The sequence below is a fragment of the Perissodus microlepis genome, chromosome 8 (assembly GCF_051167445.1).
Source record: "Perissodus microlepis isolate ML-2025 ecotype Zambia chromosome 8, ASM5116744v1, whole genome shotgun sequence".
Lineage (NCBI taxonomy): Eukaryota > Metazoa > Chordata > Actinopteri > Cichliformes > Cichlidae > Perissodus > Perissodus microlepis.
Window position 1 is genome coordinate 17,806,554 of NC_140468.1, and position 24,739 is coordinate 17,831,292.

The 24,739-nt window shown below is 41.5% G+C and overlaps 1 protein-coding gene across 3 annotated transcripts in view; it reads left to right on the top strand.

Annotated features, from left to right (window-relative positions):
* Nucleotides 1-13,650, top strand: part of ntn2 (netrin 2) — a 43,850-nt gene extending 30,200 nt beyond the window's left edge. For all 3 annotated transcript variants that reach the window (XM_084937894.1, XM_084937895.1, XM_084937896.1), the window contains exons 4-7: nt 674-823; nt 2,974-3,027; nt 7,954-8,028; nt 8,124-13,650. In XM_084937894.1, the coding sequence (XP_084794020.1) occupies nt 674-823; nt 2,974-3,027; nt 7,954-8,028; nt 8,124-8,509 (665 nt within the window). In that variant the 3' untranslated portion in view covers nt 8,510-13,650. The remainder of the gene's footprint in view (nt 1-673; nt 824-2,973; nt 3,028-7,953; nt 8,029-8,123) is intronic.
* The last annotated feature ends 11,089 nt before the right edge of the window (nt 13,651-24,739 follow it).

The window sequence follows — 24,739 nt, forward strand, 5'->3', positions numbered from 1 at the left end:
TCCTTTGTTGTAGCAACTTAAAAAAAAATCGCCGGGCGCAAATAAACACATTAACAGTTTCGTCAGGTGGTGGGAAGAAACCGTGGCATGTTAGCAGCTGCCTTTCCCTGGCAAGCTCTGTAGAAGTCTGTTGGATTACAGGGTTTTTCCCTTGTATGAAATATTGGTCCTTCTTGCCTTTTCTTGATAAGCCTGGACAATTACAACTATTGTGTTACAGCTTGCGTGCGTTACCTAGACTGCACGCAGCATTCAGGAGAGAGGAAACGAGCATTTGGTCTGCATCTCCTGCTGAAACTGATGCACAGCATGCATCGTTCACCCAAACTAATAGCTTTCTGTGCTTTTAGTTGTCCTGTAATGTCCTCCACACAAATATCTTATTTCTCATCAGTTTTCTGGATATGCATGCAGTTTTTCACAATGCAGTAGTTTGAGAATCCTAGGTATAAAGGCTAAAGACATGTGGGCCCCCAAACATTCAGTATTAATGCAGTCAATCAATCATTAATCAATAATATTTACTGAATGTCGGAGGAGTTTTGTCTTGTCATTTTGCATTTTGCAGCAGGTTTGATGAACTGGTATCTCTTATCTCTTTTATCTGCCCCACCACCTCCATCCCTCTTTGACATCTTCCCCCAACCCCCCCACCCCCACCCCCCCACGCCAGCTTGTGACTGCCACCCTGTGGGTGCAGCAGGCAAGACATGCAACCAGACCACAGGCCAGTGCCCCTGCAAGGACGGTGTCACAGGCATCACCTGCAACCGCTGCGCCAAAGGGTACCAGCAGAGCCGCTCGCCCGTGGCCCCCTGCATCAGTGAGTAACTCAGACACACATCCACACGCAGCTACCAGTTACTGCATGCGACACTGATCAGATCGTCATGGTTAATTTTATCAGCTTGCCTGTGACTATTAAAATCTGACAAAAAGCATGATCCATAGCTAAAGGCAGCACATACCCAAACCATGAAGAATACAGAACATAAGTGAAAACATACTTTTATGTAGTCTTTCTGGCTATCTGACAGACATAACCCAAGTGTGTGTGTGTGTGTGTGTGTGTGTGTGTGTGTGTGTGTGTGTGTGTGTGTGTGTGTGGTACATGTGTTGACTTGCATAGCCACTGAAACTGCAATGACATTTCATGGAGAAGAGCCCAAAACGTGAGCCAAACGAGCGCCCCAGCATAAAGTTGGGTTAAATTGAAACGCGATCCATGCTAAAGGAACAAAGAGGCATACTGTTGTTAACGCTTGTGCTGTTATTCTACTTTCTCTTAACTATGTACCATATGTGTTTGTGTGTGTGTGTGTGTGTGTGTGTGTGTGCTCTAGTAGCTGTGTTTAGGTTTTTGATTTCCTGTAACAAGCGAATGTGAGTCCACGCAAGTTATGAATTTTGCCCGTGGGCCCAGCACGTGTCTGTGCCACATTGCAAACAATCAAAAGATAGCCTCCACCAAATAAAGTCATGCCGCGCCGCCCAGTGCCGTATCCAGCTCTGCCACACTGTGCCACACGGTGCCATGTTGTTCCTCTTGCATGCAGCTCCGAAGCAGATGGCGGATAGGCAAGAACGAGAAGACGACCGTGGTCATGGATGGCAGACTATACTCGTTTAAGTGCCATTAGGTGAACTATCTATCGAGAACAAGAGGAATAGTGGGTGTGGGCATGCTTAAGCTATGCACATTATGACAACCCTGTCTGCCATTATAGCCTGATGTCAGCATATTACCCCTGGAGGATACTGTATCCCAAGACAGAAGACAAATCCATTAAGAAGCCAATTAGTATGATGGCAGCAACCCACATCTGAATGATCCTTTCATCATCTGTCTATCTTCACAAGATGTGGCCATCAGGGCAAAGGGTCTCAAAGTGGCTTCTAGCAGCTGCGCCTGCCTTCACAAAGCTCCGTGCCCTTGTTTGTTTTTGTTGGCAGGGTGTCCATAATTTTAGAGAGACAACTGCTGCTTTTGCCTCAAAACAGCTTTCCAAGAAACCCCCCTCTACCTCCTGCCAACACACTCTCACACACTCGGTCCAACCCCTGAACCTCCAAATCCAATCAAAAGCAGATCCTCTGGGTGGATGCTAAGCCGGCGTTCCAGTAATTCTGTTTACGGTAAAAGGAGAGGGGCCTGTTGTTAGCATTAGCATTTGTATTGGAAAGATGCATACGATTAAAGGAGAAGTCCTGGAGGAATTCCACAAGGCACTTTTTTTTTTTTTATTGTAGCCAGCGGGCACAACAAGGGAGGGCTGTATCTGTCTCAAGATGATCCCAACAAAATTGCCCCTTTGCCATCCGTCCATCTGTCTATACATGCTTGCATGGAGATTGCACAGCAGTGTTAACCCCACATCTGTTAGAGGAGGATGAAACTAATCTAGTGTAGCCACCTTGCCATTGTGTGCCTACTTTCAATGCGCTGACTCCTCCAAACTGGTTTATGGTGTGATTTTTGTGAAGCATGAACTAAAATTGGACTTTGATTATTTCTTCCAGTTAGTCTGAAGATCTCCTTAAAAAAATGACACTGAAACCACTGCATTAGTCTATGGCATGTATGGTTTATTTGAACCGGTCTTCCCTCTCACCACCAATAAGTATTCCTGTCAGTCTGTTAGCGTTTATCTAGCACGTCTGTCTGCAAAGCCCTGTGTATTTTCATAAGTTTGACATATAGTACACCACAAACCTACTGTGTGACAACCCTGATTCTTCTTCTTTCTTTTTTTTCCAGTGACCTCAAAGAGCACTTTATACTTCTTCTCAGTACTATTTCCCATCCCACCCCCATATTTGGGATCACATTTAATGAATTTGGACACACTTTGTTTCTTTGACCACACGTGCTCTCATTGTAGGCCGGCAGCCAGATCATTTCAGACATACTTGAAAGGTGTGGACTTAGAATTAATCGTTGAAATAACTTTGTGTTTCTTGTGCGTGTTTCAGAAATCCCTGTGGTCAACCCCACAGCTGTCGTGAGCAGCACAGAGGAACCAGCAGGTTAGTATATACTCCTTGCACCTTGAGCACCCCTACTTTATGAGAGGAACAAAAACATAATATTTAATATTTCTGGACACGTATTTTAAGGCGTGGAATAAATATTAATAGAGGGCGGGTCTGCTCATTTGAAGTTCTCAGCAAAGGAAACGAGTGCACTGGGGACGGAAAAATTTTACATTGTCTTAAAAACCTGTGTCCTTGGCATAGTTTCCCCAACCGCTAGCCTCAAGTTAGTGGAGACACGCTGTGCTCAGACTTTAAGTGCAGCTTTAAGCCAAGGGCAGCAGATAGGCAGCTGAGACGATTAGTTACAGTTTAGTTGGGAGATATAGTGGAAGGGGAACATTGCGAGGCATGAAAAGAGTGTTGGCAAGTAACTGGGGGAAATTTGTTCAGTCACTCCCTCTAACACTCTAGGCTTTGGTCAATTACCCTGTCCGCATTTTTCATTCTACAACTGTTTGATTTAAATGGTGGTGTTGATTTGGAAACGTTGATTCATTAGTGGATTTATATCATATATCATCACTGAAGCGGAAGACTGTGCACCCCTCCCAAATTTGCTACCACTGCCATTCTTTTTAAAGCAATAATGGTTTTCTTGTTTTTATGTCCTTTCTCTTCTAAAAATAATACGTATTTTCAGAACCCTCACAATAAATTTTCAAACTTTAACTTTCGACTTAACTTTCGAGGTTGCATGCTATAAATTTTGAGGACTCGATTCATAGAGTTCAAGATGTTTATAATGGCTCTTACCGAGGTCCACATAAAAGGCCAAAATTGGTTGTACACTCCAAATAAAAACCTCCAGATATGTCTAATAGTGTGAAATGAAAAACATTCTTCTGGTGGAGAATTCGTGAAGTTTCTAAGGTAAATGTTGTAAACTAGCTAAGCTAAGCTAACCGGTTACTGGTTAGCTTAGATAAGCTAACCGGTTAGCTTAGCAAAAAGCCTGGACAAAAAAATGGGGGAAATAAATGGTTTATTACAACAGAGTAATCATGGTAGGTTAATTATTGAGATTTAGAGCAGATAATTGCATAAAATAGATCCAATTGGGATCAAACTTTACCTAAAATGGTTTCAATTAGGTGAGGTGAATTCTAGCCAAAGATCTTTCATCTCATTTATTTTTTACCATGACTATGTTTACAAGTGAGTGTAGTTAAAGTAAACATAAAATCAGGTCTTAAAATTATGTAAATACAACCTCAGATGAACAACACATGATTATACTGTGTTATTATTTTTAAAAAATACTAACGCAAAAAGCAGAATTGTGTGTGAAAGTACACCCTCAGTGTGAGCATCTCTATAAAAGCTGAAGTTCAGACAGTTTGCAGGTCTGGAGTATTCAATTGTGTATTAGCACAACATTAAAGAAGAAATGCATCAGAAATCATCTCAGAGAAGCAACTGATGCTGCTCACCAATCTGCGAAGTTGGAACTAGTAATTTGAAATCCATCATTGTAGAGTGAGAAAGATTATTCCACTGGTGAAAAACATTCAAAACCATTCGCAGGAGTAGATGTCCCAGCAAATTCACCCCAAGGTCAAGACCGTACAATGTTCAGAGAAACTTCAAAACAGAAAGGCTACACCTCAGACTGCACGTGTCTCAGCATGGTCAATGTTAAGTTCATGATAATACGATTAGAAAAAGACTGGACAAGTATGGATTGTTTGGAAGTGTCTCCAGGAGGAAACTTCTTCTCTTTCAAAAGAACATGGCAGTACAACTCAAGTTTGCAAAATTGCATCTGGAAAAAATTCCTTTGGAAACATTGGAACTGACAGAGGGTGTACTTTCTTTTTACTGTGACTGTAAGTCCTGAATTTAATTTTCCTTGGACTCGCAGCTTCTTCACTCATTTACAACTTGTTCTGTATAACCTTTTACCGCCATCGCTTGGGTCTTTTTAACCCAAAGAAGCAGAGTCCAGCCCTTTCTTGTTTACTACTTTCCTGGGAAAATGTTACAGGGTCTAAGAACACAAGAGTCATTGATTGTCAATTCACCTCAGCTTCTACCAAACACACCAGAGCATTTCCCCCATTTTCTCCTTCCTAAACTACCACAGAAAGAGCTTCACCATCAGAAACCTAAGGCCCCCAAAATCTTTTTGTGTAAGGGGCGTTGGATGCAATTTGTCCTTGTCATGGCACAGTGAAAGGGGCTCAAGGGAAAGAGGGCATCGAGAGCCTTGGAGCCAATTGTGCATGTTTTCAGCAGGCTGGCCTTCTGGGTCATTGGGCAATTCACCGAGAGCTTTTCCAGGTGATCACCCAGCAGTAAGTAGTGCTTCATGGGAAAGAGCATACTGTCGCCCCAGCCAGAGTTTCAAGAGCAGGTTAGCCACTGTATACAAAAACAGAGACCTACATACACAAAACAGCTGTGATCTAATGAAATCCATGCTCATCTCATGCACATGCATGCCTGTCACAGCTGCATGCATACTTGCATGAATACCACATACTCAGTACTAATGAGAAAGCCCTTAAGAAGGCTGTAATATTCTGCATCATTTATTTAAAGTAAAACGTACACACATGCACTACACACCTTTGCACTCATCCACACCTCCACTCATTGCAGCGTATTGAAAGTCATCTTCTTTCTCCTTTTGTGTTTCCCTTTCTGTCCTCTCTCTGGCTAATAAAATCTCCAGCACTCTGATATACAGCCAACCTTTCTGGACGTTTTAATGAGCTCTTCGGTCCCCCGTTTCTTCCTCCTCCTCAGTTCTTCCACAAAAAAAAATGAGCAATACAACACCCTTTCACTCATACAACATTCCCAAAAGGGTCATTTTTCTCTTTTTTTGTTTTGAAACTTGGACATTTCGTGTCCAGCGATTTTTATTTGGTTTTCTTTGGAAAGCAAAAACGGCTAAATGGTTATTCCTCTTGAAGGGAACGAGTGTCCGCACCGCAGATACCAGTCCACTTACCAGCGTGTGGTTTGTTGGTGGTCAACTTTTCACGTCCCTTCATTAGAAGTAACTAAAACTCTGTTGGAAAAACAATTCTCCTGGAATTCTTTTGCAATTTCAGTTCACCATTTTCATTTTTTTTTTAAACTAATTTTGTATCCTTCTCATAGATTTTTATTTTTATGCTGTGGATTCTGTGTCAACCACAGATGAGTCTTACTAACAAACAACAGCATTTTTCTTTCTGCAGCTCCAGTGGCAGAAATTGAGTTAAAAGCACAGTGAATGCTTTAAATTTTAAAAGGGATTCTTATCATTGTTTTAGCGCACTTCATCTGTTTAAGCCTATTTAATCATGCTTATCTTCTCAGTTTCCCTTTCCTTTTGCTCTCTGTTCTTGCAAAACATGTTTTCCGATCTCGGAGAATACCGACATGGCAAAACAAATATTTCAGGATTACAAGAAAATAAACCACGCGACGTAATTACATGCATATGCTTTCAAATCTTTGAAGGGTTCTATAACACAACTGAGAGTTTCTTTCCGACCTTTCTGGTCCATTGAAACTGCTGTACACAGCTATTCCTCAACATAAAATTACAAACAAATTTTATATATATATATATATATATATATATATATATATATAGATAGATAGATAGATAGATAGATATCTTTTTTTTTTTTTTTTTTTTTTTTTTTTTTTGATTTGATTCAGGTTGCAGGTAAGCTGTGAGTCATATAATAGAAGGAAAGGTGGCTGCTCAGGTTCCAAATGCGGAAATCCAGCGCCAAAGTGTTTCCAGCGCCACATGCCTGCTCTTTGGCCAAAATCTGCATGAGGGAAAAGCTGGATTGAAAAAGATGCTGGAGGACACAGAACAACTAAACCAAACCGTGGCTGGCCTCAAAGTCGGTCAGAAAAAGATCAGAGAATGGTTATCCAGCCAAGAAATCAATTTTGACTGTCATATTCATAAACGTAAAAACCACATCATTTGCAACCCCACCTACTAATGGTCAGCAGAGGTCATTGGTCCAGTGTGTGGTCTTAGTTGTCACTCTGGCAGCCAAGGCCTATCCACATTCATCCAACCATGACCTGCTTCCACCACGCTCTGCCTTTTCTCAAGGCCCCGGAGAACATGTCAAACTGAACACTTTTACTCCTCTGGTATGTTTCACTTGCCTCCTAGCACTGGCTGTTGCAGGGATTTGGATGTGTGATTTGTCAGAAGCTGTTTTTTAGCGCACAAAAACCACACCAAGCCCAACTATTATTTAGCGCTGCTCCAGTTTTCCTTTCAGCCTTTGGCAACATCAGTCAGTTTGTAAAGGCAAGTGTAAGTTTACTCAGTTATTATAGAAAAAAATACACATGTATTTAAAAAGTAGATCATGCTTTGATGTGTATTTTTTTTGTATTTATAGAAAAATTTGAAATATATTAATGGGACGGGCAGTCAAAGTTGGCCTTTCTATATAGAAATCAGCACATATCACAATGTTATGTTTATATTTGCTTGATCACTGCATTTTATATTTTAAAGTGATGTGACACTAATTATGCATTACAACGTGTTAGTAAGACTGAGCAAATATGAAAGATTCATGTGCTCCTTTGGTACCTTTTTCACCAATACTGTGACTGTGCCTAGTCTATAAATGCTTAAACACATTTCCACCACAAAAAAGAAGACTGATGACTTGTGTCAAAAATCTGTCCCAAAGGGAGGGTTCACAAGTGACTGGCATTTGGAGTCTGCAGATTCTGTTGACCATGATATTCTTCCCAAGGAAATCACACCGACTTCTGTTAATAACACTATGCAACATTTGGTTCCCAAATCTGTCAAAATGAAGGATGGTTTTCAGTGCACCAAGAGAGAACTGGCCCCAGCCACATGTTGGTGGAAAACAAGCACTGGAGTCACTGCCTGCATTTCAGGTGTGAACTTGGTTGTCCTTATTTTTGCAGATTGTGAGTCCTACTGTAAACCAGTGAAAGGCAACTTGAAGATCAACATGAAGAAATACTGCAAGAAGGATTATGGTAAGAGAGCAGAATTCCTTTCCATACCATTAATTAAAAAGCGTAAAGAGTTTTGAGTATTCACCTGAGTGTGTTTCTTGCACATGTGTTCCCAGCTGTCCAAGTGAACGTGCTGGACATGGAGACGGTGGGTGACTGGGCCAAGTTCTCCGTTAGCGTGGTGGCTGTGTACAAGAGTCGGGGCGAACCCTTAAAGCGAGGTGACAACATCTTGTGGGTACACATGAAGGACCTTGCCTGCAAGTGTCCCAAAATCCAGATGAGCAAACGATTTTTGGTGATGGGTGGCGCTGAAGGTGGAACGGGCCCAGGAGCAGGTCCAGGAGTCGGGCCCGGAGGTGGAGCCAGCAGTCCGGGGGCGGAGCGCATAGGCTTGGTGGCCGATAAGAACAGCCTGGTGATCCAGTGGAGAGACGTTTGGACGAGACGTCTGAGGAAGTTCCAGCGCAAGGAGAAGAAGGGGAAGTGCAGCAAAGCATGATTGGGAAAAGCAGCGTCCATCCCTACCTCTCCCTCCACAGCACTCAATCACAAATCCTGACTCTTGACTTCTCTTATCCCCGGCCACTCGAGTCCTTTCTTCTCCTCCATTGTGGGAACGCTGCACATTACAAAGACTGCATGTACCCTGCCTGTTTTAAGGACCACATTTTGTGTATATTGTATAATTATTTTCGTTTTTATTTTTCAAGTTTTTTTCATTGTAAGGCCACTTGTCTATTTGTCCGATTGGTTTGCCTTAAAAAGGGACCATTAAAAAGGGTGTGAAGTGTAGACAAAAGCAGGCGCCATTTCCCCCTCTCGACGACGGCAACTGAACTGTCCAATCCCCTGCTAAAAAATACAACCCCCTGTCAAACTGCCTGTCTTCTGCCATTTTAAGGTATTTCCATGCAAGACTACCAATGCTCACCCCTCACTGTTCTCTGAGGATTTTATTACAGAGTGTTTGTCACTTCACAGACTGATGTCAGCAACAAGACAAGCTACAGATCTCCAGCTTGGCCACCTCACACTGATGACCTTCAGTATTTTCCTGTCAAAACAGGCCTAATTTCTCAAGGTCTTTGCAGTATCTTCTTTGGACTATAGGACTTCTATGTCCTACGAGGAACCAAGGGCTCCCTTTGCAGGGACATTTTCCACAGCAAACCTCAGTCACACCACCACTGCTGCTGCCGCCACCACCACACAGCCCTCAGAATAAACTGCTCACGTAGGCTCTTATACGGTCAAGTACCTGATGCCACTGCTCATACTAGAGTTTGTATATCTTGTGTGGCTACTTTGCTATCTCAGCCATCCACATCCTTATTTGAGATGTATCCCTTTGTTGCATTGGGCCTGCGATGTGACTCACTCGTGCCCAATGCAACAAAGGGATACATCTCAAACCACTATTCCCTCTTATGAGTGGTTTATAAAGTCACCATCATGACTCATGGCCTGTCACTTTGTGGAAGATGAAGCGGCGCATACCGAATTTCAGAACAAAACCAACTTTTCCATTGAGACTTTTGCGCTTCGTGGATATTCTCTTTGCTGAGTACAGCTCTTCCAGTCGTTGCTGTGTGGCCAGTGTCACTTATGTCTTTAAAAATGGCCGAACATTTCATTGCGTTGACTGATGAAGACTGGCAGGCTTTTGTTTGCCACAACAAGAGATTGAAACAAGAGTTCCTTTTTCATGCAGTAAAAACACAAAAACAAGTTGCATAAAGAAAAGACATAGCTGTATTGTTGGGTTTTTTCGTTTTTGTTTTTCATTCCTTTCTTAGTATTTCGACAAAATGAATGAGCCTGGAACATTTTTAGTGCTCACTGATTGTATTATGACATGAGAGGATCATATTTCAGTCCTCATGTGCTTTGTTAAGTTTGCATGTTTGTGGGGTTTTTTCTTTTTCTTTTCTTTTTTTTTTTTGCTGGTCCATCAAATCCTTACAGGGAGCAGAGAGAGGTAAACCAATATGAGCATGAAGATCCAAAGGAAAACTTCCCAGGTCATCTTCCACCACTTGCCCACCCCAAATGCATAACCCTGTCATGCCTTGCCAAATAAGAGTAGTCAGTTTTTAAATTCAATTAAGAGACTATGAAAGTCAGGACCAACGAATTAACCGCAGAGAGACCCATCTGGTTGCGCTCAAGCTTTTTATCTGCCTTTTGCAGTTATTTCATTTTGTAAACGACTTTACAATTTATTTAAATAGAGTACAATATAAACACACAGTTTAGTTGAGGGGCACATCAAGCTCACATAGCATTGAGTGTTCCTACAGGCATCTCATGCTAGCTTGTGGTTACGCTCCTTTGGCTTTGGCGGCATGTTTGGTTTGTCATTCCTCCAAAAGTGTCTCTCCTCTGCTCTCGTCTGTGTGTCAGCCACAAACTCCCTCCCTCCACCCCTTTCCCCCAACCCCCCCGAATTCTCCTTTTAACCCATTTTGCATGTTGTGTATTTAGTGTTTTAGATAAGTGAAAGCACAGAAAGAGGCTTCCAGACTCCTCTGTGGTGTATAGTACTGCACTGTAGTTCTTGTTTTCTGAGAATGTAAATCAATCTGCAAAGAAAAGACACACAGGTAAATTGTCTGATTGTGTTTATGAAGTGTTATTAGAACTGAGGACGTCTAATGGCATGATATTTGATGCTGTTATGAACTCTGAACATGACTAGATGTTGTTCAAACAATTGTGGCTCTTCATGCTTTTCTCTCTCATCAAGACATTTTTTGTTTTTGTTTTTTATAATACAATGCAAAAACAAGTTGTAACCAAAATGAATTATAAGCCACCACGACTTCTGATGTGTGACAAAAAAAAAAAAAAAAAAAAAGCAGACGTTTAAGTTTTCTATGGCACTATGCTGAGGGCACAAATCCCACTGATGGAATTTCCCAAAAATGCAGAAGCAGTCCTTTATTTATGTGTTGGCTGTCCTCTGTGACCTGTCAGACAGGTGGTGTTACAGTAGCACCCGTGTCCGCATCTTGGTATGTAACTCTAGCATTACGATGAATTGTCAAAATATTTGCCTCAGCTCCTTGAGCACCCAACACCCTCGTGAAGGAATTCCACAAAATTCTTTCTCCTCTAGTTTTCACGTGATATGTCACACTATAGGAACGCTTCCAAAAGAGGTTTTTTCCGATGCCTGTTGATCATTTTTGCCAGTTCAGTTTACCCAAAATGCTGGATAGTTCTTAAACTATACACATGTATAACTATCCTGCCAGCAAATCTTTAGAGTGTGGCACTGCATGGGAACACATTTACCCTAAGGGCCCCGTTGTACCAGCCAAGCAGATAAGTGTACAATCATGTCAGGTTTTCCTGCTCACATGGTCACAGATCAGACGGACATGTTGTAAGATGACTTGGTGGAGAAAAAAGTATAGATGGAGGCGATTTCCCTTATATCAGTGCTGATGCAGAGGTTTTTTTCGGAGTAGCAACACTATTGTTCCGAGGAGTACTGTAGCAGCTTCCTGCACCATAAATTTTTAGGACTATGATGATGACGTTGCCTGTGGCGCACAAAAAGACCAGCGTGAAAGGTATACTGAGGCATCCTGTCATGCAGCTACTGCGGCCAGATCACATCAATCCACCACAGCAACTGATCTTGTCAATAACAATAGGAAATAAGTTTCACTATAATGATGTTAAACAAAATGTTACTGGTGTATCACTTCTGCCATAAAACGTCTGAAGCCAGCAGCTGATGGATCACCATGTGTTAGCTAGCTAGTTTTAGCTAAAGCACCCTTGCCTTTGTTTTAATAGTTGAGAGCTTTTTTTACCTTCAAATCTAAAAGAGCAAATCAAATCAAGATTAAGCATGTTTGTGCTTTTGCACTGCAGTGTAAAGTGAAGGAATCTCCACTAAATGCACTATATGGACAAAAGTAGTATACCTCACACCTACAAGAGCTGCTCAGGTACCAAAATCCATGTCGTGAAGCTCCTGGCACACAGCTTCTGTGCTGATGTTAATGCTAAACAAGGTTTGCAAATCTGCAGTTATTGAGTCACAGGTGCACCTTAGCGGTTGCTCTGTAATCTCACATGGCCTTCCACTTTGTCACTATTTCTAAACACGCCCATGTTTGCGAAAATACCACCGATAGCTTATCGTAGAATATCTGGAAGAAGGAAAAAAATTACACATGTGATGGATTTCAATGAGCTCTTTAGAACTGATCTTTCACAAATGCTTGTAAAAGCAGACTGCGTTGCTAGGTTCTTCATTTTATACACCTGTGGCAATGGGTTTGAAAACACTTGAATTCATTAAAAGGTGTGGTCGAAAATCTTTTGTCCATGTAGAGTTCAAGTAAAACATCACCAGAATGGAGCGGGATCACATCTTTGTGTGAATCCTTTAAAAGGGTGATCTAAACATTCATGGATTGTAAAAGATGAAATATTTACACGGTTCTCCTGCAGTTCTGTGGAGTGTCTGGTATGCAAGCTGGAAAAAAAATAGTTTTCCCTGCAGGCCTCTGCACAGGTCACATGATCGAAAACTACGACCCAGCTTTTCCTTTTCTTAAGTGCCCACCCTGAACATCGAAATCAAAATAGGTTAAAATTGGCCAGATTTTGTTTGAGTGGGGGGTTAGGGGGTGGAAGTGTAGCGCTTGTGAAAGCTATTTTGTGAGCCTCATAGAGAGAGCCATCCTGTTGTTTTATATTAACAAGCCCAGCAGCTTGGCAGTGGAACTGAGACCATAACTGCTTCACTTTGCTTCCTCCCCCCTGTTTTTTTTTTCCACAGCGTTTATAGCATTCACAGGTGTGTGAGTTTGTGTGCTTAATTAACCTTCCCGAGCAAACAAGTGACACGCACAACTTGCAGAGAGGTGAGAGGAAACTTATTTGAAGTTTAGCGTTTTTGGGTGGGGGTAGGGTTCTGAAACGGTCCATGATGAAGAATTATATCACACACATTTTCTTGGTCAACTTCCCATTGTTTGTTTTTTGACTATTAATTTTTTCTTTTATTTTTTTGTGCACATGCGTCATTTTCATCCACACATTTGGCTTGTCCTGATGCATTTTTTTTTAAATATTGTAAATATGTACTGAACTGCCTCTGCCGTTTATGTTGTCTTTTGTAAAGCATCACTTAGCCTGGGATGACTCACATTTATGGATGTACAAACCAGATGATTATGGATGTTATATGGATGTAGAAACCAGGAACATATGCTTTCGTGATCACGACCAGAAGACGTGGTTCAGATATTACACAGAATGTATTCCTTTCGGTTTTATGTTGTTTCCAGACAACAACCACACAATTGTAAATGACTTTGAGGTGAATGGAGTAAAAACGTGACTGACTGGACCCTCTGCTTTTCCCATAGAGGTACAGATGGAAACTGACACACAAAGCCCACCATGTCCTGTTACATTAATGTCCTGGGAATAATGGTTCACTCACACAAAAATTGTCCACCTACCTTTTTGGGGGGAACAAAGGGATCCTGCCCTCAGTCTAGCACTGCTTTTCACTTCTGTTATATCGAAGTCTTCCTTGTACATTTTCCTCTGAGGCAATGAACCACTGACTTTTTAATCTAAATGGTAAAAAATAAATTATTAGGTAATGAACTGTGCGTTGTGTTGATCATCTGTCTCTTTAATAGCGGCTATTAGCCTTAGCTGCAGAAATTATATAAAATTGATCATGTGTGTTTTCTCCATTGCTCAAACACAGTTGGCACTGCTCTGGTATGTTTCCACTCACGGGGGCTAGATGGGGGTTTGAAGAAGAGAATATTGGGTAGAGCGGCTCCCCTCCTCTATGAACGCTGCAAGAGCTAAAGCTCTGTAAATAAACAATGAGGCGCGCACACACAGTATATACACGCAATTTAATGCGTTCCTCACCTTGGAGGAAACCCAACTCCAGAGAAAGGCTCAAAGCAGGAATCTCCTTACTCTCTTTCACCTACAGTGTCCTCTCTTCCTCATCTCCCCACCCACTAACCAAACAGGCCAGCTCCATCCATTCTCCTGAAGGTAAATTACAGGAAAGCAGTCATTTATCATCACTCTCCCCAGGCATGGCCACTGAGGCTCTGAGAATAGAGGTTTCACAGACTGGACACACACACACTGAAACATATCTTGAATCTCTGAATCAAGCATCTCTCTCCTGGACATCCTGGCCTTCTATCAAGTTGCTGTTTATATTGAGTTCAGTTAACTATACACCAAAGCAAAACCGTCTACAACCAGAACAAAACTGAAAATCCTTAGTCCTGTAGGACATTCAGTCATTAAAGACGATCAGCATTTACATGAGCAAAATATTGCCTCAGTTCTTCGCTTCTTCTTACGAATAACAAAATAAAGATGTTAAGATGTTGTTTTACAAGGCACCAAGCTTTCTCCTTTTTTGTAATCTCTGTGACAACCAATAACCGAGTCCCAGACCCCAAACCCACTTTGATGTCACCCTTTATTTTGTAAAGTTCATTTGAAGCCTCAGCTTTAGCTTTTTGGCTACCATTAACTATTAACATATTGGGATGGGAGGGTGGAGTCCTAAGCTGTCAATAAGTCCCAGTTACCTTGGTTAGCAAGGTTTATCCATAGACTATACTAGTGAATCACAAAGATAGGGGAATTCTGTCACATACAGCTTTTCAGACTTCAAATGTGGTTTCCTTTTGCTTTCTTCAGTTAGAAACAACATTGAAAATTTGACATTTGAGTCTTCATAACAACATTTTACAAACTGCTGGTTGCTACAGCGATTAATCTTTGAGTGGTCGAAACTTTTAAGGCCTCAGTCACACAGGCTTAGTGACCAGCTGGTGGGAATAATGTGTGTTCCTTTACTGGTTGGTGAGAATCGCTGGGTGAACATCAGTCGGAAAGAGGGTGCAGCAAAGGTCCTTGTTTTTGCTTTGGTCACTAGCAGATTGCTGCAATTGCCTGTAGTTTCCATAGAAGATGACAACATGATAACACTTGGAAATTACTAGTTAAGTGGATAAACAGACTCACAGAGGCAGCCAACATGTTTCAAAGGGTGGAAGTTTGACTTTGAAGGCAAACATTCTCCGTTAATGTTTTGTGTTGCACTTTTAACAGTTTCACTACAGCTCGGAGAGCAACGGCTGATTGTTTTTTTTTGACAAGTCAGTGTATTGCAATCTAGGGGAACCTGTTAGAAAATCTGTTAGTAATCAAAGAAAATGCTGGTATGTTTTTGGTGCAACGTGGCATACCTCTTTGTAACCAATTTCAGGTTGCGACTGCCAGCAGTCTCCAGCAATATACCTCACTGATCAGCCTGCGTGGCCGGGGATTTGGCAACTGATTTCACAGCAACTGCCACCAACCTCAAGCAACCGTTTGGCGACCAGCTGGGAAATGCACATTTTTCCCTTACCACTGGTGGTTGCCAAACCTCATTGAAAGGTTTAGGGTTTTCAAGGTTTACCCATAAAGATGATCATGGCGATGTTGGTTTATAAAGTCCTGTTATGAAGACTCGAATCTAATCAGAAATCGCCACTTGGACGAAAGATTATGGGGTGCTAATTTATTAGCTATTGCTTGGTTAGCAAGGTGTATCCAGTGTAAGTGTGTCACACATGGGATAACTGCTACCACAAATATGGGACTAGGTTCAGCTGACTGGTCAGAATTAGATGATAACGGCAGCCCTCATTCAGAATGGCCAAACTCCTAATAATGTATAAGCTTCTAATACAATTCAAACAAGTCAGTTAATCACAAAATCCTTCCCAGTACAGCTTCTTTTATTGTAGAGACCAAAACCACTTATTTTTCTTGTGGGGACTGATTTTTGGAGTCAGCTTCAAGTACCCACTTGAGCAACTCCACTTTTTGGTGTTGACTTTAGTTTTCAGGCCTGCAAGTGGCACTTGATCCAAAAAGCCCCTTAACAAGCTTTTTCTACACTATGTTTTCTAAAGTAATGCAGCCCACCTACTGTTTGTCTCTATAAAGGTTTATCAAAAACATCTACATTACTTTCCCTCATCACCTGCACCGCTCTCACGCTGCATTCATCTCTGTCAGCTAATTTTGTTTCCTTCACCTTGATGAATGCATCCGTAATGGAAAACCTTGATCTAAAGAGCTAAGGGGCTCCCTCTTAGGGTTCATTGCGAATTACTGCTATAATGAAAGTTACATCAACTATAGCCAGTGTAAATCACTGTCACATTTAAGCTTTGTTTGCTAGTGTTTACAGAATAAACTGACTTACGGGAGTTTTGTGAATAATTTGCTGCTTTGATGAAAAGAGAAACTAAAGTAAAGCCAAATATTGTCCAGTTTGTCCCCTCCCTATTCTACTGACACACACACAACCACAGGAACACACACACACCCATCAGCAGACGAAGGGGGCTTACCAATTGTGCTTTCATAAGCTGCCAAAGCGGCTTCATTGGATTTAAATGGAGCCTCATTACCACTGTGCTTCAAAGCTCAACAACGGCATTTTCCAGCATGGGGTCTCTGTATGTGTCTGCAGGTCTCTTTCCAAAGACTTTTCTTTTCCCCTCGTGCTCTTCTTTTATTTTCACCACAACTTACCATCCTAATGGTCTAATGGGACTTATTTCTCTTTTTCACGCCGCCCTCCCCCAGCCTCTATCTCTTTTCCATCATCTATATATCTGTGAACACTCGTGTGTGTGTGTGTGTGTGTGTGTGTGTGTGTGTGTGTGTGTGTGTGTGTGTGTGTGTGTGTGTGTGTGTGTGTGTGTGGGTCAGCAAGTACTAACCCCCCGAAAACCGCAACAAAAATGTGGCGAGAAATCTGTGTGGACCGAGATCATAAATATTCAGTGGTGAAGGTCTGATCTCTTTCTCTCTCCTCTCTGCTGTGTGTCTGTTTTTTTTCCTTTTCTGAGTGAAACCAGCTGTCGTCTGAAGAGACGCCGCTCCCTCTGGATCTGACAACATGCATGACAATGACCACACCTCTGCTCGCACATCTGTCATCCTTCGGTCTCTTCATATTTCCAACTTTCCGTTTTTCCATTTTGCCTTCATCTTTCCAAGGGAAACATCGTCTTCTCGCTTTCAAAACGTTCAACCTTTCTAGGCTGCAAATGGGCTAATCACATCTCTTTTGCTGGCCAGCGATTTTCCAGACACAAACAGACAACGTCGGGAATTGTAGGGGACTGCCGCCGCACAAAACTGGAATTCAGTGCTCTCTTTTTTCCCATTTTATTGCAGAAACAAACTTTATTGGGCTAGTGAGTGATTGAAAATGAGTGAGGAATAGGGGGGTAATTTAAAACCAGTGTGGTCCCTGATAGGAGCATTGTGGACCACAAGCCTGTTCCTAATCCGCCCCTCAGCTTTGTGTTTGATTGGGTACTGTTGAAAATGGGGATGAGTCTGCCTCTTCAAAGCCTGTAACATAAGAGGAATGTGTGTGTGAGTCAAAGTGTGTGTGTGTCTGTATTAAGGTGATCACAAAAAGCGGATTGTGTGCAGATGGACAAATAGAAATTACACTGGTAAATTTTGCATAAGCCCTTTATGAGCTGTTTCACTTATTACTGAGCATTTTAAAGCCATTGCTTAAGCAATTACAGTCCTGGCTTCAGCACTTCAGTAATTATTAAACTTTCATGCCCGTGCCAAATTATTCATGTATTTAAAAAAGAAAAACAACAATAACCAGACACTCAATATTGTGCTTGGCTAAGAATGCCGTGTCTGATTGCGATGGGATACTTCAGCATCGGGATCAGGCCTTGGGTGAATATTTAGGTTTGGGAAAAGAGCTGAATACAAAAATTTGGGCGCGCCTGGGAATCTGAGGAAATACCAAAAAGAAAATATAGCTTTTTTATTAGTGTTTCTGAAGTTATGGTGACTGTAACGATAAGTCTTGGCCTTAATATGAGCTGGCCACGCTAGAATTTCAATTATTACTTGCCCTGTGGGCTAAATCTGGGGGTTTCCAAAGTGGACAAACACAATATGTGAGAATATGAGGAAAAAATATGTGTGTAGTGGCACCCACTTTTTAGAGGGATAATCTATTCGGGATAAATCGAATTCAGAGAGCGTTGTCCATTCATAATTTACAAGTGATGACAGAAAATGTGCCATTTGAGAAGTATCCTTATGCATTATTGGCTTTGCAATGCATGCAAACCTCACGGCCAAAGATTTGATGAAATATGCAAAAATTCAGGGGTGAACTGGAGGAGAAGTTGCATTTTAGATGAATATGACTCATTTTTTTGGAGTACATACAGTATAAACAGCTCCTGGGTGGTGGTGGAGGAATGATCATGACAATACATTTTTTAATCACAAAGAAACAAAACAAAACAAAAAATCAGATTTGAGACACCACCATGGATCACAGGTAGGTCCCAGGTTCAATAGTTTTTCCAAAGTTGCCAATCTTTCTCTCTACATTCCTCGCTTCCAAGTCTTCCATTACTCACTTATAAATTTAGGAAGAATGCTCCTCTTTCCTCCAGGCTCAAGCCCTTTTAAGCTCTACACCTCAGGCTATACTGTAACAGACTGTGTCAGGCTGGGCCGATCCACTTCAGGCCCCATCTGTTGGCATTTAGCACCAGCTTCCCCGCCTCTGCACAGATCTCCGGTTGACATTAACTGCCCTAATTTGTCTGCCAAAGCCCACTCTGATTGCTACCATGTGACGTTATGCGAAAGGTGAGGGATTCCTACTTATCTGTGAGGACAGGCAGAGAGCAGAGCAAGGGGGGATGGGTGAAAACAAGAGGGGGGTAAGCAGGGTTAGGAGGAAAAAAGTTAAGTAAAGAAAGTGATCAGGGAAGGCATACTATGTGAAAAAAGTGGGAATAAGATTGATTGTCAACCAGTGTTGATTAAATAGTTGTGAGATGTCCCAGATGGGACATCACTGGGACCCTTGCTGTCATTCTCTACAGTCTGCAACCCAACATGATCAAAAATGTAAAAGATAAGTTTTGAAGTCTATTTTGTAAAGTTTTTCCACGTGGGATTTGTGTTGTAACAGTTGGACAAGCAGGGATATGTGGGAAGAACATGAAGGCATGCCATGCCTTGTATAGCTTAACCCCTTCATTCAAATGATGATTTTATATATAGAATCGTTTGCTTAAACCTGCCCTAAATATAAATTCCACATGCACTTCCAGAGACTGTAAAGGACATCCGGAAAGTATTCACAGTGCTTCACTTGTTCCACATTTTGTCATACAACAACAACAACAGCAAAGCTTGAAATTCTAGTATAGCCTGCTTAGCTTTTGCTCAATACTTTGTTAAAGCATCAAGTCATAAGCATGGTGGCAGCTGCATCATGTTGTTGGTTTGAGGGACAGATATATCCAAGACAACAACAACAACCTTGAGCACACAGCCAAAATAACAAAGGAGTGATTTCAGTACCACTCTGTAAATGTCCTTGAGTGGCCCAGCCAGAGCCCAGAGTTTAACCCAATTGAACAGATGTGAAAATGGCTGCACACTGACCCTCCCCATCCAACCTGATGAGAGGTTCTGTAAAGAAGAATGGGAGAAATTAATGTGCCAAGCTTGTAGCATCATACTGAAAAAGACTTGAGGCTGCAATTGCTGCCGAGGTGCTTCAATATTAAGCAGAGGCTGTGATTATTTATTTACATGTCATATTTTACAATTTATTTTTCATAAATTTGCACAAATTTCAAGCATACTTTTAATCATTTTGTCAATTTTGTCATTATTTGTCATAATTTTTAGTTGAAAAATGAATCTAATCCATTTTGTAACAAGGCGCTAATTTATTAGCTATTGCTTGGTTAGCAAGGCATATCTATGGACTCAATGAGTGTGTCACACATGGGATAACTGCTACCACAAATGTTGTACTAGGTCCAGCTGACTGTTCAGAATTAGATGACGATGGCAGCCCTCATTCAGAACAGCCACACTCCTAATAATCCACACACTTCTAATACAATTCAAGTACATTAATAACAAGTCGCCCCCTACTGGCCATTAGCAGGAATGACAGTCTTAGTGAATATCCACATGCATGTGTACTTCTTAGAACAGGATTTTTGGTGATTTTCATTTTCAGAAATTTCTCAGTCCACATGAAATCAATTAATTAATATTCTGCCAATAAAAAATAAAGTACAACTTAGTTACAGGAATATTTAAGGAAACTGTCTGAATCTTTCTCATTCCTCGTGCAACGTACTTTCAGCTTTTAAGCAGGGTCCTGACCTGCACTATTTCCTCTTTTTGTGGGGGAAGTAGATGAAGTGGATGTTCATTCAGCCACAGATTAGCCTGTGAGCATCACTTTTCTCTAGTTGACTGGACATTATGTAAGCTGTAGTCAAATATTTCAGGAGGAAGGTTGCCCTGGTTGGTCTGCATGTCAAAGATTGATATATAACTCTTCAAACCTGTTCATATGTTGTTGTCTGAAAAAACTGACTAAACAGGAATCAGCTAAATTATTTAAGTGCAGGTAAGCTTTTTACATCCATTGCCCCAGCTGCGTTGCCTGTTGCAGTTAATTCTTCTCTTTCTGCTACAGTAAACATGCAGGTGTGTAACTCTGTGGGGTTATTTGGCAAAAGCTGTTGCACTGTTATACTGTCCAATGGGCCAGCGATCCTTTTTTTGTCATATTTTTACTGCATGCTTTATGGCCTGTGTATCTGTGCATATGGTTTTACTTTAATTCTTTTGCAGTCATGCCTGCTAACTGTGTGCGGTAGTGTTTGAGCACCATGACAGTTATCAGGCAGCGCGAGGCTGTTAATGTGCCCACCATCAGGTGTGATTATTTTATTTTCCATTTGTCGCAGGTGTCTGTATCGTTGACTTACTGGGAAATAATATTATGGTTAGAGTTTCAAGTTGTACAGAAAAAAGAAAAGAAAAAAATTGAGGAGCTTCAAGGTAAACCCACATAAACTATCCTTTAAGAAAAAAAAGCTGCTTTCAGCTGCTCCCTTATTCACAAGGGGCCACCACAGCAGGTAGCTGTTTGATTTCTCAGACTTTCTATGCCAGATGCCTTTCCTGATGCAACCCCAAAGAAAAGAAAGGTAAACTAAGGCAGACACACGGCTTTTCCTCCTTTCTTTGTGCCTCCTTTCACCTCAGACCTACTGCCTTTAACCTGAAAATTTATCTCAGCAAGCCATGTTGAAGGCAGCCCATCTAACACTCCTTTTAGGTGGGTCATTTTGTGTTCATGGTTCACCTCTCTGTCCCTTATTCTGTATAAACGCTGCTATGTGTTTAGAGACTAAATACAGCAAAAGGCTGGAAAAAAAACAATGACCCGATCATGCTTTTGTCTTCATGTCTCTTCCACAGTGTCTCCCTCCCTTGTCCTTTCTCCCTCCCCTCACCCCCAACCTGTCGTGATAGATGGCTGCTCCTCCCTGAGCCTGGTTCTACCTAAGGTTTCTTCCTGTTTAAAGGGAGTTTTCCCTTTCCACTGTCACCAAGTACCTGCTCGTACAGGGTGCCCCAACTGTTGGGATTTTCTTTCTATTATTGCAGGCTCTTTACCTTACAATATAGAACATCCCGAGTCAACTGTTATTGTGATTTGGTGCTATACTGTGTCTATTTTCAATGTATTTTTATTTTTTTGGATCTCAGTGTTTCACTATCTTTGTATTATCTTCCTGGCTTCCACTTCCTGTTATTTTGGTCATTTCTTTTACCTCTGTGTACTTCTATACTGTCTGTCTTTTTCTCCCCTTTTTTGTAGTACTTTATGCTTCTCCCCTCGAATCAAGTGTATTGTAAATACTTGATTCCTCTGCTCACATCATGGTCCCTCCCAACAAAGAGGGCACCACATGAGACAAGGAGGAGACACGACATGATCTCAGATGTGTTTTATTTTTAGGGCCAATTTCAATTAAATTCACACCATGGCACAGTGGGAGTAGAGATATACCTCTTTGTAATCACACAATCAAGGGCTGAAGATTTGATCATTGCTCTATACAAAATGGCATGAATAAAGAGGACTAGTTGTTTAAAGAGTACACCTGTGTCTATCTCCACTGTTGTCCAGGTACATTTTTGAACCTGAGACATCCTTGAACATGATATAGACAGCCAGGAGGATAGACTAGAGAGCACAAATAAGAGAAATTAGGAAAAAGCCTTCTGGTTTGCCTGTTCCCATCAGCCCCCTCTCTGTATACAGTCTTGTCTTTCCCTTTGCCAGTTCATCTGTTGTCCTCTGTGTGTGTCAGCCCCTTGTTCCTTAAGCTTCTACCTCTTCAGTTCTGGGTTTCTGCTTTCAAATGTCCTGTGTTTGGGTCAAATCACAGAAATGATCAAAAAATATGAGCTAAAAAACTGAAATGCTTAACAAAAATCACCACTTATCACTAGTGACACTAAGCGGATGCTACAACATTAAAGCATCTGGTACTATAGATCAAGTTCACCATACGCAGGCTGTCTTTCTGTTGGTCATCAACTGGCTAAGTTAACTCAGTGATTCATATCAGTCACTCTTATTAAAGGGTTGGCGCTTGCAGCATCTGACCAATATACCAAGATTACTATTTTAGACCTACTATATTAACAAGGTTTAGTCTACTTAAAACCAGTATTAATAAGACAAAAGAGAATCTGATGGATTATAACTGAGCATTTTCAAATTCATATTTAAAAGAGAGCTTTAATTTTTATTTTGAATCTTAATCTGGAGCTCTGAGCTCTACGGCATAAGTCACCATGGCAATATAACTGGTAAAATGTGGTCTGCCTTCATAGCACTAATAACCCAAGGTTAAACCCAAAGCTAACTGGATAAGACAAAGTCCTGGCTCATAGTACTAGCCTCTGGTGGGAAATGCCATCTGCTGTGTTAGCAGAATGAGAGTTCACCTGGAAGACTCTAGCCAGAGACCCATCCAAGCTAATGACAACTCTTGACCTATATCCAATCAAAATCTGCCATGCATATGTGCCTTTAAATACGTTGATGTAATAAGAAATATGAATTGATCCATGGTGCTTTTGCTATTGCTTTTCAACAGTCCTGCCAGTAAATCACTCACTTGCCCAATAAAGTAGTACCACTTACTGGTTTGGTAACAATAAAAAAGTGTCAAACTGCAGAGCTCAGCATCAATCTGTCTTAAATTATCCTTCCAAATAATACTTAATATTTTTCATTTATAGATACACAAACTCTAATTATTAAGAAGTTCTCAGATCTGAAAGAGCAGAGGTGCACTCGTCCTCCCCCATCCACTAGAGGAGGAGTGTGTTTGCCAGGCAAAGCAGGAATCGGGCTCTCGGTTCAATAACACAGGCACCTGTGAAAATATGGGCAGCACATCACGTATCAAACCAAATAAAGTCACACCGGCGTAAAGTATGGGCATACTCTGATGAAAGATGCCATTCGGCAGGCACACTCACGGGCCAATAAAACACCTTGCTAGCACGATGCTGGAGCTCGGGGCTAGATCTGGTTTTCAAGGCATAGAGGGTTAAGTTGTGTGGTCGCTCTTGTATTCACATTCTGGTTAAAGCAACTGATCATAAAAAACGTTGGCTGTTAAACTGTATGAAGTGTTCTGGACTGCAAAAATAAAAGTATACAGTGACATAAGGTGTTGTAAAACACAAACAGCCATACAATGAAGGCTTGGCACTGCAGTCGTTTTTAATAAAAGTGAATTCCAGTGAGTGTATATGTAATAGTTCAGTGGCTAGCAGGGCCATGCAGGGTCCAAGGTCTGACATGGTGCTGTAAAACCAGAGGAAACCACGCTTCCTGTCCCCTACTCCTGTTTCTTGAGCGCTAATAGTTGAAGCTAAGCTACAGCCAGGAGAACACAAGCAGTGTGGTAGAACCAGGCCGCAGAATAAGGAAGCCATCGCCGTTTTTTTTGGCACAACAACCTCAGGCCAGCATTACCAACTCATTGAGACTGCCAGCTGCTCATAAGCTCATAACATGCTGGACGGGCATTCAGGCACAGGCAGGAACCATCCTGGCATTATGCACTCCCGTTTCCTTTTCCTCCTGTCAGGAAAGAGTCATGCTCGGCAAAATGTTTATGAGCTTTCGGAGGGGCGTTGCGTGTTGGTAAATCATTACTTAGAAGAAGAAAAGGTGCCTCATCTTGCTAAATCAAGGGAATGGAAAAACAATCCATGCAAGCACCATAGGCCAGAAACTCATAACCGCTGGCTGTGTTTTTCCTCTTTTGAGCATGGGAAACTTCAGCCTTGCATTTGGGAAGTTTAAAGCAATAAATTATCCAAAATACATAATGTTCCATTAACATGCTTACATCACTTTTTGTACTGAATTTGGTTTATTTACTGTTTACTTTTTTTCACTTGTACTGTGAACAGTAAAAGTGAAAGCAACTAATTTACTGTAATCTTATTAAGAGGTGTATTTTGGAACTTTAAAATTTGCAACATGCATTCTAAAATCTAATTGGTAGGTAAAATATCTAGTGCATGTTTGAAGTTACTGGACAAAAAATCACCACTTCACATTTGAATAAAGATAAAGTGCAGGTGTACAGGCCATCCAGCAAATGACAGGGGGAACGATATTTTGAGATAGTGGACTGTCAGTGAGGCGCAATACAGAGGATCTTTGGCCAGTGCACCTGTCTGAGGTATCCCTGAAACCAGAGATGAGGCGGGGGCAGGGAAAACCCCT